The following is a 15,530-nucleotide window of genomic DNA, read 5'->3' as shown; positions in this document are numbered from 1 at the left end:
GTCAAGGATCGTAATTGTCTGAAAGAAGCCTGGCATGTTTTTACAGTTTTCCCCCTCACAGATAATTGTATACACATTGAGTTGTCTCCTATCTTTTTAATCTTCCTGTATTCACGAGGAAGACATTCAGAAATAAAGTATTTTGCTTTTAGATTTTCAGCAAACCCTTTTTGTCTGAAAGTCATAGTTCCTTAGTCACAGTGGAGAAATGGTAAAGGTCAACAGAAGGGGTCAGAAGGGTCTAAAGGCATAAATCAATAGTAATGTTTCCACAGTGTAGTTCATCGGGCTGACATAAGCTTTTTAACTTATTCAGTTTCTTATAAAATGACAGAAGAAATCAAGATGTTTTTGGTGGTTATTTTGGAAAATTATTTCATGACTCAAAGGAGTTTTTTCTGATCTTTTCACATGTGTTTAACTAAAAAATATCTCAGTTTGGTAACTTCTAGTGGTCGTTCAAATACAGGCGCAGAGAATGAATGGACTGAAGAAAACAGACTTTTACCATCATCATAACCAGAACTATGCTGTGAAAACTGTAGACATTGGTGCTTTAAGGTGGTTTTATACTTTTTTTACAAATCAATGAAGCAATGCAAGTGCAAGGTTTTGGCGAGGAGGAAGAAAGTGTTGAATAAAAAAACAAGATCTCTGGTTCCTCTACATTGATCTTGAGAATTTTGTGAGTGTTAGAGAGTGCAATGCTAAAATGGTGCAGTATTGCTTTTTCAGCTATCGTCAAAGGTTACAGCTACGATACAGACCTTGACCCCTGGTACACAAAATACAAACTTTCTTTAAAGAATTTGAACGAACAACCCACAGCGATATTCCAATAATGAGTCTCTTATCTCAAGCTTTCAGTTAATTTGTTTACAGGGTTGTGTCAAGGTTGGCTATGCAAGGTTTGTCATATGTTAACTTCAGAAGAATCTAATTTTTTTTATATTCTAAACCTCTCCATCACCTTCTCCATGCTCAAGCTGAGCAAGCAGCTCGCCGGGATTCCACCGGGACTATGACTGTACCGATCAAATTATAATACCCACGAAAAATGCACTTTCTGACGTTCATGTCCAGAATAAACATTTAAGAAACGGATAAAATTGGAAAGAGAGAAAGTGTCTGATTCCATCAGTATCCTTTGGCTGCCAACGGAGGGCTTTGGCAGCAAGCAGGGCTCTTACCATGATGTACAAAAAAAATAATATTAGTGTTTAATATATGATTCCAACTCTGTTTTTTAATTTCTAAAAATATCTGTTCACAATTTAAGTCCTTTCAAAGAATATTGCATTAGTGTGGGTTTTATATTTTTGGATGACTGTAGTAAACATGAGCTGTGAATGTTGGCTTTATAAAACCATGATAAAAAGAGGCTGTGAAGGTCTTAACAACATTTTCCCATCATCCCTGGGGCAGCACTAACGCTGTATTTTGAGAACTACTTCAACAGAAAGTGATTTAATTGTGTTTGGGTGCAATACAGACAATACAGACAATATACAATATAGAGAAGTATCACACATTTCAAAGGCCCCACATGGGACGAGTTGGCTTTATAATTGAGAGGAAGTAACATCCTGATTATAAAAGCAGAACACGTCGACTCTCTCTTAAATCTCTAACGCATAATCCAAATTATCCAGGAAAAACAATCACTTCCTGATACAGCAATTAGCAATTAGCATAATCCCTAAAAAACGTCCTTTTTGCATTTCACTGGCTTAATCCGAATCTCACGGGAGTTTGGCAAATGCCACAGCTTGTGTTAAGGACTTACAACTTAACGAACCCGAGTGCTGGTGGCAGAGACAGCAGCAGCATGTTTTTGAAACACGGTTCTGAAATCCGGCTTTTGCTGATTGAGGAGTTGCTCTTCCCGAGCGCCAGTCGGGTCCAGCACAGCAGCGTCTCCGCCGTATGAACGAAGTGTTTCTGAGTGCAGTTTACACGTCTAATAGTGAGCTCACGCATTGTTTCACACTGTGCTAAAATTATTCCAATGGAATACCCCATGGTGCTTTGAGGGAGAGAAAGAGCATGAATAAGTAAACAACATAAAGCGATGAGAAACTTCAAAGGCAATGGGACAATTACAGCAGACAAGATCCTGGAAGCCAATAAGTGTGTTTGTCTTTGTTTGTGACAGTGACTCATGGGTGTAAACAGAGGAATTAGCTCGCACCTCCGGAGTCTCAACGCATCGCGCAGCCATAATTGAATTAAGTCAGGCTGTCAGGGTGTCGCCGAACTGGAGACGGGTTTGGATCCAAGGATCAACTCTATGGATGGTTCCAACTTATTGTTTGTGTCAAGTTCTTGAAAAAGAAGGTAATTGGTGAAAAAGGAGAATCCTGTAGAATTGGCCTAATTTGCGTATTTGTTGTGCCTTGACAAAATAGCATTTTCTTCATTAGAGGAAAAAAAATATGCAATATCCTGCATACTGCTGCATATATCTGCTCTGTAATGCTCATGTGATAACGCCGCCTATACTGGTGGGAAAACCCAACATTTCTATTCTCCCCATCCCTCGGCATAGCACACTATAGAAGCACCGATCAGCTCATGGACACACATTTGAAACAAACTCCCAGCAGTCCCTGTATCTTGGCTCCGTGACCATTCCTGTCAGGGTTTTCCCTTTGACTGAACAAATGCATCAGCTTGTGTCATGAGACCCCATCCCTCGCAGCCAATAAGGAGCATGAGCAGCGTAACTGCTTCAGGAGATGAGGAAGGAGAATTGGAATCTTGACAAGTATGATTGACATGCGTATTTGTCCCAAGGTAGTCTTATTTGCAGAGATTTAAAGACGTGTGTAAACCAGCATTCTGCCGAACAGAATCATTGTTCCTCCAGACTAGAATCACATCACGGCAATTCTGTTGCATGCAAATGATCTTCTGGGAGAGATGAATCCCTTTGAGCATAAAATGACTTTAGCTTATACTTTATTTTGGGTCCAAAATAAATTATTTAACAGATGAAGCAGTGTCTTTCATTTTCAGACAATCTGTCCATGTCGCGGAACAAAAACACAAGCACAAGTCCTCCCTTCTATCCCAGCCACAGTGGAGGAGAGGGCTGCTCTGAATTTTATGTGGCTCTTTTGATGGACACAAAAATAAAGTGGATGTGAGCCTTGATGGCGGTCCATAACCCACGGCCACTTCACAGCAATGAAAGTGGGGTAAAAAAACAGTGAATTAAATTCTTACCATAAGTAAAATAGACTTCCACTTGAGAGCATCAGAGTCTGGCTACAGCAGGGCAAGAGAAAGAGATGAATGTGTGTGAGAGAGGAGGAATGCACATGAATTCTGAGCAGGACCGAAGGCAGGATGAAATTGGTTACACCCATTAACTGCTCAAGAGGGTTTTTTTTTTTTTGTCCGTATGCAAAAAGGATAGAGCCACATTTCTCCTTCCATAATTCTCTCACGATACAATACAGATCGCAAGAATAAGATCAAACCAATCTGTAATCCTGAAAATGAAATGGAGAGAGAAAAAAAAATCGAGTCTCTATTCATGCAAAACAAAACACGAGTGAAAGGAAAAACCTCCTGAAAGGTAATTCAACACCGAGCTCTACAGTAGGTGTTGATCCAGCGTATTGGGATATTTGCTGCATAAAATATCAAACCTGGGGAGGACGGTAGTAGTAACACTAATTAACTGTGCTGGGATAGTTGCAGCTTCGTGGCTGCACTTGTTAAAATCCGAGTCTACAGAGAACTACAAAGAGAGTTTTCACCTGAGATTTGAAGAATTCAAAATGGGACGATGTTAATATTCTATAAAAACCTGTCTGCAGGCTATCTGTAGAACGGAGTGGTTTTAATTGGGACGGTACTGCCAGTGCAGCCCTGCCGGCGTTTTGCTGTTCATATTTAATGCCACAATAAGGAAAATATTTTTTTTTAATGAACATAAATGTCAAAATGTTCATACTGACAAATAAGATGTTCATAGAAACATTTGATATCCACTCTGACACGGCATCATTTACAGGTTCACATAACTGGGTTAAAAGTTAAAGGGATAGTTCACCCAAAAGCCAACACTTCATCCACCCCTCCATCGGCATAGGTGAGTAGATAATGAGTGAATCTTTGGGTAAACTATCCCTTTAAGACTTTGATCTGCATGAAATGGCCAAACTATGACCTTTCCCTTGGGAAGATATGCTTCCTCATTTTCTTACAAAGAATCAAATGTGAAGATTGATACCATTCTCATGTCTATATTGTAACTTATTTACATGGAGCAAGATGCTAGATAGCTTAGCACAAAGGCTGGAATTAGGGGTAAACTGCTAACCGCTCTCCAAAGGCAGGTCAACAGTATCCACCTCCCAGCATATCCAATGAGTCGCTATGAAAAATTGTTGTCAACACTTGAATACAAAAGTAAATACAAAGATGGGCTAGCTTTTCTCAGTGCTCAGATTTTATGCGAAGCTAAGATAAGTCGCTCCGGGCTGTAGCTTCATATTGACACTATAGACATGAGCGCTAGACCATATACATACATATTTTCTATCTACAACTTATTCTCTAAAGGAAACAGGATGATAACTTATTCACACACACTCCATAAGTTGTAACTACATTTGCAACGAATGTCACACTGCAACTTTTGAATGTATATAGTTGAATTGTATTTGAGTTTTTTATGGTAAGCTCTTTGTACCTTGATTTAATTTTATTTTATTTATTGCACTGCTCAGTTGTTGACCCTGTCTTAACTTGCACATAAAAAGTAAAACTTGAAACTGAAACCGAACCGACATTCCCCAAATCTCAAAAAGACCAGAAACTGATTAAAGTTCAAATTAAACTGAAATAAATGAATAAAAAAGAAAGAAATATTATATTATATTATAAAGAAACTGTTTTTAAAAAACTTTTAATGAAAAGGTCAATCCCCACTGGGTTTCTAATTAATGTGTGGCCCATGGCACCAACACGTCCAGATATGCCCTGCAATTATTGAACCATTCACCACTGAATATATTAAATACCATATAATAATATATATTTATCACATTTATCATAGAATCCATATAATCCGGGCTCCATATTATAATTACTATTAAACAATGTAACTGAAATTACATCAAGTGGAAAATATGGGGAGCTGCTGTGTATATATCAGCTGTACAGACGATGGCATGTTTACAAGAAGTCTTCTTACACATCGGGTAGATGACTCCATTGTTCCGTTGATTCAAGAAGGGGGACAGGAATAACGTGGAAGTGCGCTACTGATCAATACATTGATTTATAGGGTGTATTGTTGTGTGTGTGTGTGAGAGAGAGAGAGAGAGAGGTAGAGCTGGAGTAAAAGGCTAAACCCTATCTAGCTGTCGGATATAATAAGTACATTTTCTGTGCCATGCTGCAGAGAAGACGCTGCATACAAGAGATTCTCAAACAAGAAATAAACATGATTGCTCATGTGGTTACTGGAACCTCAGAGCTCCACGATGCTTGGGAGTTTAATCAAGTGGAAAGAGGGGTGGGCAATGAGAAAGACCTAAGTGAAGCGGTCCACTCTCTTGACAGCGCAGGGGTATGCTGCTAATTAAAAAGTTTAATTCCTCAACTGCGGCACTGGCATCAGAGCACTCAGAGGTGCGTCCTTGTGAGTCTTGGCACATTCTTATCAGGCGTAGGCAGATTCTGCCATGTTGGGAAGGTGCAGGACAGGGAGGCACTGCAGCAGCACACAGGCCCAGCTGGAAGGGATGGCATCCTGCCTACATAGGGATCTGGCCCACCTTGGTCTTTTCCATCTCCCCACTGAGTGGAGTCACAGGCTCCCAGTCAGGTGGCAAGAGTCAGGGGCTAAGCTGCCCATGGAGCAGCTGAGAGTGGGAAAGCAGGGCTAAACAAGGGATAAGCGCTGGATTTAGACTTTCTGCTGCTGGGCCCGGCAGTGGATCCATGTCTACATCACCCACCTCCTGTCACCAGGTCCTGTCGTACGACTGGAGGTTGCAGTTAGTGGAGACTGTGCAGCAGCACACACTGTTCCTTCAGTGTCCGACAGCAGCTAAATCAGACATGATACACTGGCACTGCCTCCATGAGTAGACTTTAATATGTTGGAAAAAAAGGAGCTGAGATTTTTTTTTTGCCACTACAAAAAGGAGCTTTTTGATGAGGTGACGTGAGTTGTGAACTGACATTCTTGCGTGGCCTCGGCGGAGGGAAAAGTTCTGAAGCCATTTAGGATCTATTGATGAGATCAGACTAACACAAAGAGAAAAGTCCTTGAAAATGGCAAAGCTCATTACGGGACATCCTTTGAAAATGCCACGTCTTATGAAGCATCAGGAACAGATGATAGAAAAGCAGCTAGTAACAAAACAAAACGAATTTCCGTGTATGCTAGGATAAAAACAAAGTCTGCTGGGACTAATCACCATGGAGCTGGAAGCTATCGCCGATTCGTTTCTCTGCAGCCTTGAAAAGAGTAAGAACCCTGTTCCCAAAGATTTATAGGCACATCTCCTCAGCTTTTATTGCGTAGGGGGTTAAAGTGTCATTTTAATAACACAGAGATATTAGAGCTTGCAAACCTCAGGAATACTTTGGTTCTGGTTCACCGTTAGCTGATTTATGTTCAAATGGCCTTTCGGGGGGATAGAGAAAGAAACGGTATGCACATGGAAGCCTCGCTGGATTAGTTTTTATTGCAATTTGTAAATCAGGCAAGTCAAGTTCAGGATTTTGTCTGATGAAAGTTAAACAACTAAAACTAAATGTGTTTGGATCAGGATTTGCTTTTGTGTTGTATTTTTCTTCACAAAATGTGCTTTTAATGTAATTTGGCCAAGCACCGACTGTGGGGCTATGATTTTGGTAAATGATGTATCACCTCATAAACAGGTGAGCTTGGCAACAAATCCTTTTACACTGGGTCGGATCCATGCAGTCTGTGATGAACCTTGGTTTTACGAAAGGTGGCAGCTGCTGGGTGTAAGCAACAGGCTGACGGAGCCATACATTGTTCAGGACAGCTACCAGTGTTTTTAATATGCATCTACAACAGGGGTGGGGAAAATCCCACTTCTGGGCCCAACATGGCCTACGAGAACATTCATGAATACAAAAAAGCAACTGAGAGATCATTTTTTTTCTGTACAACGAGCTGATCATGGGGTCACTGCTGTGTTCGGTTTTATTGCCAAGCACGACATTGCACGAGGTGTTTTTTTCGCCAAAATCCGCTGTGAGTAGCATCATCATCATCATCATCTGACATCAGTAGACAAGCCAAAGACAACCTGTTCCAGCCATTGCATCAGATAGGTTAGTGTGTCCAATAATTTAATTATTAAGCAATATTGTAGTCACAGGGTGTCACAAGGGCTTGTAAAATCAAGGCAGTGAGCTGAGTGTACCCCCCTACACACACCCCAGTGACAACAACCCAGAGGAAGAGTTGCTAGAAATTTTAAGATCTGTGATTCACTGCCACATAGGCTCTTGATGAAATTCTGTTCTGTGTTGATGCAACTGTATCTCTAACTCTTGAATCATCTCAACTTTGCACCCTCGCAGATATGGATACTGAAATCCTAATGTTAGAATATTTATACATCTAACCCCAAATGCATTGTTCTTTACCTTGAATTGTAGCTTTTACTGATATAATCTTAAGATGTTTTAGGACATATCCACTATATTTAAAATAACTTAATGACGTATTTAACTAATTCCTTTATAACATAGAACATTCCTCATTACAAATCCAGGTTCTCTCGGTGTGAAAGAACCCATTCTCATTCCTTGTGAAAAGACAGATATAACTGTTCCCACTTTACTGACTGGCCAGTTCACACATCAATGCAGAGCAGAATTCCATTGAGCCTCAATAGATGAGAACCCTCAAGCCTCCTGCTGTATTATTTGAACTCGTCACACACGCTTTTCAACTCGAATTAATCTAAAACGGACAGTCTGACACTTTTCAAAATGGTGTTATTTTTAACAAGGTAGAAGGCAGATACTGCCACTGTTAATCTTCCAGTCAACTCAAACTTCAAAGTGCTCGGAAAATACCTTTTTTATTTTCCTATTTTGTAATTAATAGTTTAACCGTTTCTAAATCCGAAAATAACAGCTCTGCCAAGAAGATTCAACTGTAATCAATCACGCCATGTTTTCTACATGACCCCGACAAGGGTTTTCAGACGTCTCTTTTTTTCTAGATTCTTGCTCTGGAGGTCACTCTGTTAAAACCCTATTTGTTAGCGCTAACGTAAACATCATTTGTGTGGCATTCTGCAGAGATGCTGAAAATACCAAGTAGTCATCCTCACTAATAAGCCCTCATTAGGGCCAGTCCCTAACTAGCGTGAATTCCTGCTGACAACGCTCACCCACAGAAAGCGTAAATCTTCATATATGACTGACAATCAATGACATTCTTTAGCTCAGTTAATGGGGCCAGCTATCTTCCCTCGAAAGTATCTGAACACTGGCAGGGAGCTGGAGTTGCTGTATTGGTCATCATGCATCAAATGTTTCCTATTCCAGGACGGGCATTTGCACCGGGTTGAGACGGGCTCAAGAGAACAGATGAGTTAAATCCTTGCGGTGGTGGCTCATCCTCTTTGCTCAGAAATGGAGGCAACATTAGAAGCGCCAATTGGCTGATGAAAGTCCTCTGTGCATGGTAATGATGGCACTACATTGCTAATTGCTTGTTCAAGTAAGCCCAAAACACACTGGAGAAACTGTCCAAGAGTGCTAAAAACAGGAAGAGAGCACCAATCACCCATTTGGGGCCCGTCTTTGGGGGCTCACACCAGACCCACATTCAACCTGCAGCGCTGATGTGAATATTAGATGTGTGGCGGATTTAGGAAAATATGTTTATGGATGTGGATTTCTGCGTCTATACAGGAAGCTAAAATCTTCAAGCCACATCCTTAAAAAAAGGAAACACGTAGCTCATACTCTACAGAAAAAAGCAAAAACTCTGTAAGTATCCTTCCTCTTTGGGAATGGGAAAATTGTAGGATCCAAACGTCTGGCACCATTTTCCCAGTGGTCGTAGATCTTGGACTTCACTGTGCATAAATCACGGATTTCCTAATTTAATGTTAGTAGGTCGATCTATGTTTGCTCGGACTATGCTAAAATGAGCATTTACTTATTTTTTAGCATGAAGATCAACCTACTGTAACTGTAAATACAGCATCGTGCTATTCTTTACACAATTACATGCAAATAGTCACAAGAAAGGATATGTAAATTTTGTTGTAAAGTGATGTATTGAATGACAGCTGCAAAAGAGTGGATCAGAAGAATTTCTCTAATAACCACATATGAAATTATTATTTAATTGATCGGTCATTTGAAAGGAAAAAGATACAACTATAATTACACAATAATCAAGGAGAAAATAATCTTTGGAAAAAATGAGGCTTCGTTTTTTTTTTGCTTTACATCTTTTTTGTTTGACTTTTACTTAATGAAAAATCATTGGCAGATTAATTGCTAATAAAAGTAATTAGTTTCAGTCTACTAATAAGAACGCATTTAATTTGCAGTGTATCATTTTTATGAAGGTATTTTATGAAGGTATCACTTATGTCCAACCAACAGAGTAGGTAGAACAGCAAAATCACACATTAGAGATGTAAACCTCCGAGTAATATGTATATTACATTTCAAGTTATTATTATCTTTTTTTTTTAAATGTTTTACTTGATGAAGTGCTATTAGGATTAATCTTTCAGGATTGCATATAGAAAAACCTACAAGTTCCCACCTGTATAGACTTCAGCAGCAGTCTGGTGGCTGCTTTACCTCACATGTGGGGGTGCGTGTTGCCTACCTAGAACAGCACATATTTTCTTTACTGTCACCGGCATTTGACCATTTCAAACATTTGCCAGGATAATGGCAGCATCCTTGGAGGACCTGATCCTTTATGATATGTGTCAGCAAGGGCCATCTACTGTACAACTCCCCAGGGAAAGCTAGTGAGGCCACTACCTCTGACCTTCACTGAACCTCACAGTGCACTGCAGCAGCGAAGGCTCCGGGCGAGCTGGAAAACATGTAGACTGTACATGTATTTGGAAATTCTCACTTCATCACATCAGACTCAAATGGAGCTTCCTTTATGATGTTTCCTTTCTTCCAGAGTTATCATAAAAAAATGATATAGCAATTCCCAAAACTCAAAACTGTCTTCCTAAAGATCAGTAGGCCTGAATATGTGAGGAATAGATAGTAAATGATTTGTACGGTGCAATAACACCAGCACTCGCATGGTGTTACTAAGAATCCATGAATCACGTTGTATTAGATTACTGGTCCCATTCAACTACAATGTCAAACGGTTGAACGCTTTCACATCCATTAAGTGCACATTAGACAGAGCATCGCAGACCGAGGGGAGTGATACTGTAAAATGCGTCATTTAGACACAAACAAATAAGCGAATCTTTATATCAGTTCATCAGAAACGGTGATTCAACTTGGTTTTAACCATTTCACTTTTCACTTTCGACAATGAAAACAAGCACAGATCTCAGCCTGGTGTATCCTCCCCACTGGTGACAAATGTTGCCTGTATCTCTGTTTCCTCCCTGAACGCACCATTCTGAGGTGAACACTGCACACAGGACAAAGACAGATGTAAAATTAAGGCTCTTTTAGGGATTTGTTTGGCTCGGGGGCCCTAAAACACACAAGCACACTTACTATTATTTATGTAAGCATGTCATACTCCTGTCTAATGAGCCTTTCACCGTGAGCGTAATGAAACAGCTTGCATTAACACAGGCTAAATTAACAGCCGAGAGCTCCCATGTCTATGCAGCAAGATGAAAGCAGATGCTCCGCAACCCAAACACGGGGCGTAGCAGACCCGGTTCTGCGGAGAAACAGAAGGGGACTTTGAATCAGCCAGTCAGTCATTCTCATCAGCTCATTGACTCCATTAGAAAATCCTGAATTCCCCTGGTCAAACATCATTATGTGAGAACAACGCCCAACTGAGCCATGACCAACTGACCATGAATGAACCCTCAAATTGATTTTTTTTTTCCTCCCGTAAACAGGGCAATGATAAACAGGTTCTTCTCTGGCTAATAAACCTGGACTCAAAGTGAAAGTCAAGTCACACACATGAGAATCAGTGTCAACAATTCAACCTCCCCTGAGAGCCAGTTGCAAAGCTTAGATAAAACTTCTCAGAAAACAGAGTACAAAACGTCACTGTTAGGAGAAAGAGCTAACACCAGGGAAAAAAAGACTTTACTAGTTCTTCTTTAGGCACTTACATGTGTAACATAATGTATGAAGTCCAATCTGTTTCACATGGACACAAACAGTATTCTTATGTAAGAATGCTTTTCCTGTGATATATGGATATGCATGTGTGTATGAATGTGTAAAAGATACAGAGGAATAATAAACTGAATAATAAGCCAAAGAAACATCTAAAAATGACCAACAATGACCAATAAGTATTGTCTCACAATGTGTCGTCTATTTTCATTTTTACCATTAAAAGCAAGAACAAGCCTGAAGTGTCAAATTGTGAGTCAAAATGCTTAAAACTAGTTTCGTTACTCTCGTCTGTGTGTGTTTCTCCGGTACACGCGACCTGAGAAACACTCCTGAAGGAAAGTGTGATTTTCCCTCAAAGAAGAAATACTGTTTAACACAAAAGTGCATCTTCACATGGGGTACAATGTATAATAAATATACACCTTATAATATTGGAAAGTTGGATTTCGAATTAAGCTGCTCAACTATATAATAAATCACAAAAAAATGTTGGACACAACATTTTAATTCTACTCATTTTACTCAACTGTTTTGCAGGAGAATTAAAACGATCACAGGGTCAGATCAGAGTTATATAATGATTTGGAGAGTCACTGTCAATTCTGTTTGCATTTTTGCAACTGTAACCACTTTCTAACACTGTTATTATACACTTTTTTATTATTATTATTGTTGCCCCCGTTTGATTCTGTCATTACCTCATATTTGTGTTTGAAAATCAACTTGCAGAGACTGAAAATGTCTTGCATCAGGGAGATTCAGATTTGATGTTGTTGTTGTTGTTGCAGCTTGGTTTCGTTTTTTACTTATGCAGCTGCAGACTGACTTGGAGAGTTTGCATGGCAACATTACGCATTAACTTTGACAACCTTGAGAGAAGGACTGATGCTGACTCTGATTGATTATCTCATCTCACAGGGGACTCAAATCCATCTTGGAAGCTGATTTCCTACCCTTGGTTTTAGATTCATTATGTCTAGTAAAAAATCCAAAAACACAAGGGCATACTTTGGAAAATATTTAACCAGGAGAGTAAAGTGCACGTGATTGGTGGTAAATCTTGCAAACAACAAAAACATGCGCATGACACTTGCGCGTAAAAAGCAGCAGTCGTCCTTGAACAACGAGATCAGAGAGGAACGGTGAACTCACTTGTACCAGTCCAGCCCCCTCTCGTAGTTCCTGTCAAAGAAGTGTGGCTCGTTCCCCACGGCTCTGACGTCCGGGTGCACCCGGAGCGCCTCCAGCAGGGCTCGGGTCCCCCCCTTCTTCACCCCGATGATGATGGCCTGGGGAAGTTTCTTCTCCCCGTAATCCGAGGTGCAGTTCACCCTGAGTTCGCTGTCCGTGGTGCTGAATTCCTGGTGCTCCCTCTCCAGCGCGGTGGTGTGATACGCAGCAGCAGCCGCCGCCGCCGCCGCCGCCGCAGATTTAGTCGGAGCCGCCTGCGTCCTAATCCACTCCACCGTCCTCTGCTCGGCCTCGGCATGGTCCCGCACGGCGGAGACCGCGGTGGTCCCCTCGGCCCCGGTGAACTCGGCCAAGCCCTGGGAAGCGGAGTAAAGTTTCTCCCTCAATGTCACAAAAGTTGTCTCCTCCGTCACCAGCCGCCCCTGGTACGCGTAGTTCTCTTGCAGGGGGAACTGCAGCGAGTTGTAGCAGCTCATCAAGCTGTAGAACAAGTAGGTGACAGAGAGGGAGAGGGTGAACATGAATAAGATTTTCCGGGGCACTTTAGAGGTGAAAACCGAAGTGCTGGACCAAAATGCCATCTCTGATAGCAGTGATCCTCTCAAAGAAGTGGCCAGACATGTTTCCACCCCGAGTCTTGCATTGACAAAAAATTCAACGGCAATAATCAGTCACTATCAGCGCCGGTCCAGCTACGAACGCGTGAAGCTGGACCAAAGCAAATCCAAGCGAATCGCATATTTATAAGGATATGGCGACGGGGGATAAATAGATCGTTAAGATTCCGGGAAGAATGCCGCGTTCCTTTTCTCCAGTATCGATTTCTTATTCCAAAAGCTGACAGACAATGTCACAATTTATTGGACTGAACTTGCAGATTTGAGAGGCTGGAGGTCTGGCGTCCTTCCAAATGAGCAGCCCATGGCTTGAAGTGGACAGAGGGTGATGGACGAAATCCTGACATTTTACGAAGAAGAGGAACAAAGAAGAAAAGAAGAGCGTTTTATTCAAAGTGGGCTTCCTCTCATTAGCCGCTCAGCTCCGAAGTCCAGTCCAGTCCAGTCGGTGATTCTCATCCATTCACACAGGCTACAAATCCACCGAATCTCCCCAACGATACGCACGATCCTTTACGCGTCTCTCTGTTGAGTTTGTGCGTAAAAAAAACCCCACAGCAGCCTTCGCACAAAAGCATCCACTCTTCCCGATGCCTCCCGGGGCTGCTGCTCGCCGTCCTTGCGCCTTTCTCACATTGGCAGGGTGCTACGACGTGCGCATCGGCTGGGTGAGCTCATCTCAACTGAAGCACTGTAGAGCCACACAGTACAACTAGTGTGTACACCCACTTCCCCCCTCTATGTGTGCACGAGTAAGGGCTATGAACGTCAGATTTCCAAATCTCAGATGCTCGTGTGTGTGTGTGTGTGTGTGTGTGTGTGTGTGTGTATGAGAGAGTGAGAAAGCTGCTTCTCCCTCTCATCCCTGTGACTATTACGCAGACTGGGGATCACACAGCTTGAATGTATAAGAGCTGATCTCATTGTGGAATGTTTCTTACTGCGTAAAGTTCACTACAAAAACTCCATCTCCAAGATTATTTTGATGGAGATGATATTTTTTGCAGAAAGCTCATGTCTGCACCCTGCTGGTTTTCTGTGGAGCATTACATAAGTTCATTTTTATGAAAAACACACAAAAATAAGTTTTATCGAGATTAAATTAAAAAATAATTGAACCGGATAATGAGCAGCGGGGGTTTTAAAGGAAAACTAAAATAAAGGGTCATGTTGGTTAAGGGTCGGAACGCAAGAGAGCACATCCAGAAAACAATCCTGTGTTCCGGCAATATGCTGAGGATGGGGCGTATTATACACTGAATTTATTATACATGGGTGCAGACTGTAATTACTGATGAGAATATTCACTAGACCTTAACTTGTACACTTTGTTGCCGCAATATGAGGAATTTGAAATTGCACGCCATCGAAATGTCTCCCCGTATTACAGAATCTCATTCATCACACACCTCCAACACGCCAGAGAGCCGGCGTCCCACTAAGTACTGGGTCACAAATAATTTGCCGTTGCTCGCTCTCAGAACAGCGAGCCACTGTTGTGTATTTCAAGTTGTGTCTTTGAAATATAGCAAACATTTGTGTGTGAATGCCCGAGACCACTCTTCCATTCACTGCCCATGTATGGCTACTTCCTACTCAGAAGTGGTCTTATATTTTTGGACCCCAAATAGATGCTATTCGACCAAATCTGTCTTTTCTAAAACACATCTCATCTTTAGAGTGTTTGAATGCGACTAAATGAAAACAACACAGCGAGGTGGCTCTTCTGCATTCAACCAGTGCATTGCCAACACTTTAGAAAATCTGTCTTTCAATGAGAGATACAAATACAATGAGAACATATACATCTTCCAACTGCAGATTTTTATTACATCAAGATTTTTTTGTAACGTAGTGGATATAAAATTATTTTGTACTGCCTTATTCACAACACAAACAAATCAAACCTTCCTGTCAATCTTACAGCCTAATATGAGATGTGTTTTTAAAAGTGATATGTCTAATCGACAGTATGCATTATGTCCATGTAAATCTTCTTCGGTAAAAACTCCATCCACAACCCAGTTTACATACCTGCATTTGTTTATTTAGTATTTAGTCCTGATTTTTGTTCCGACTTTATTTCTCAATCAATCTGAAATATCGAGTCATTGGAAATCCAGACCTCCACGTATGCGTCGCAGGTGACTGGGTGAGGGGGAGGAGAGTGTGGACAAGTGCTTGGAGCACAATGGTTGCCGGGTGTTTGGCAGTCAAGAGAGCGTAGGAGAGCTCGATGGCTTTGTTGAAATTGTGTTCGTAAATTGCCACTCGGAGAAGCGGAGAGCTCTCCAACGCAAACTGCCCCGTTTGTAAATTTCCCAGTGTTGCTGGACTTCCTGCCTGCCTGTCTAAGAGTCACCCTGCAAGAGATGCCTGTGCAGGCTC

At 41.3% G+C, this 15,530-nt stretch overlaps 1 protein-coding gene across 1 annotated transcript in view; it reads right to left on the bottom strand.

Annotated features, from left to right (window-relative positions):
- The window catches only part of hs3st4 (heparan sulfate (glucosamine) 3-O-sulfotransferase 4), a 76,837-nt gene extending 62,869 nt beyond the window's left edge, over positions 1–13,968 (bottom strand). Inside the window, exon 1 of the mRNA XM_034593924.1 lies at positions 12,487–13,968. Coding sequence (XP_034449815.1) covers positions 12,487–13,106 — 620 coding nt within the window. The 5' untranslated portion in view covers positions 13,107–13,968. The remainder of the gene's footprint in view (positions 1–12,486) is intronic.
- Positions 13,969–15,530: the final 1,562 nt, after the last annotated feature.

The sequence above is a fragment of the Hippoglossus hippoglossus genome, chromosome 8 (assembly GCF_009819705.1).
Source record: "Hippoglossus hippoglossus isolate fHipHip1 chromosome 8, fHipHip1.pri, whole genome shotgun sequence".
NCBI lineage: Eukaryota > Metazoa > Chordata > Actinopteri > Pleuronectiformes > Pleuronectidae > Hippoglossus > Hippoglossus hippoglossus.
Note: the sequence above shows the minus strand (reverse complement) of the source record. Positions and strands in the feature narration are given on the sequence as shown.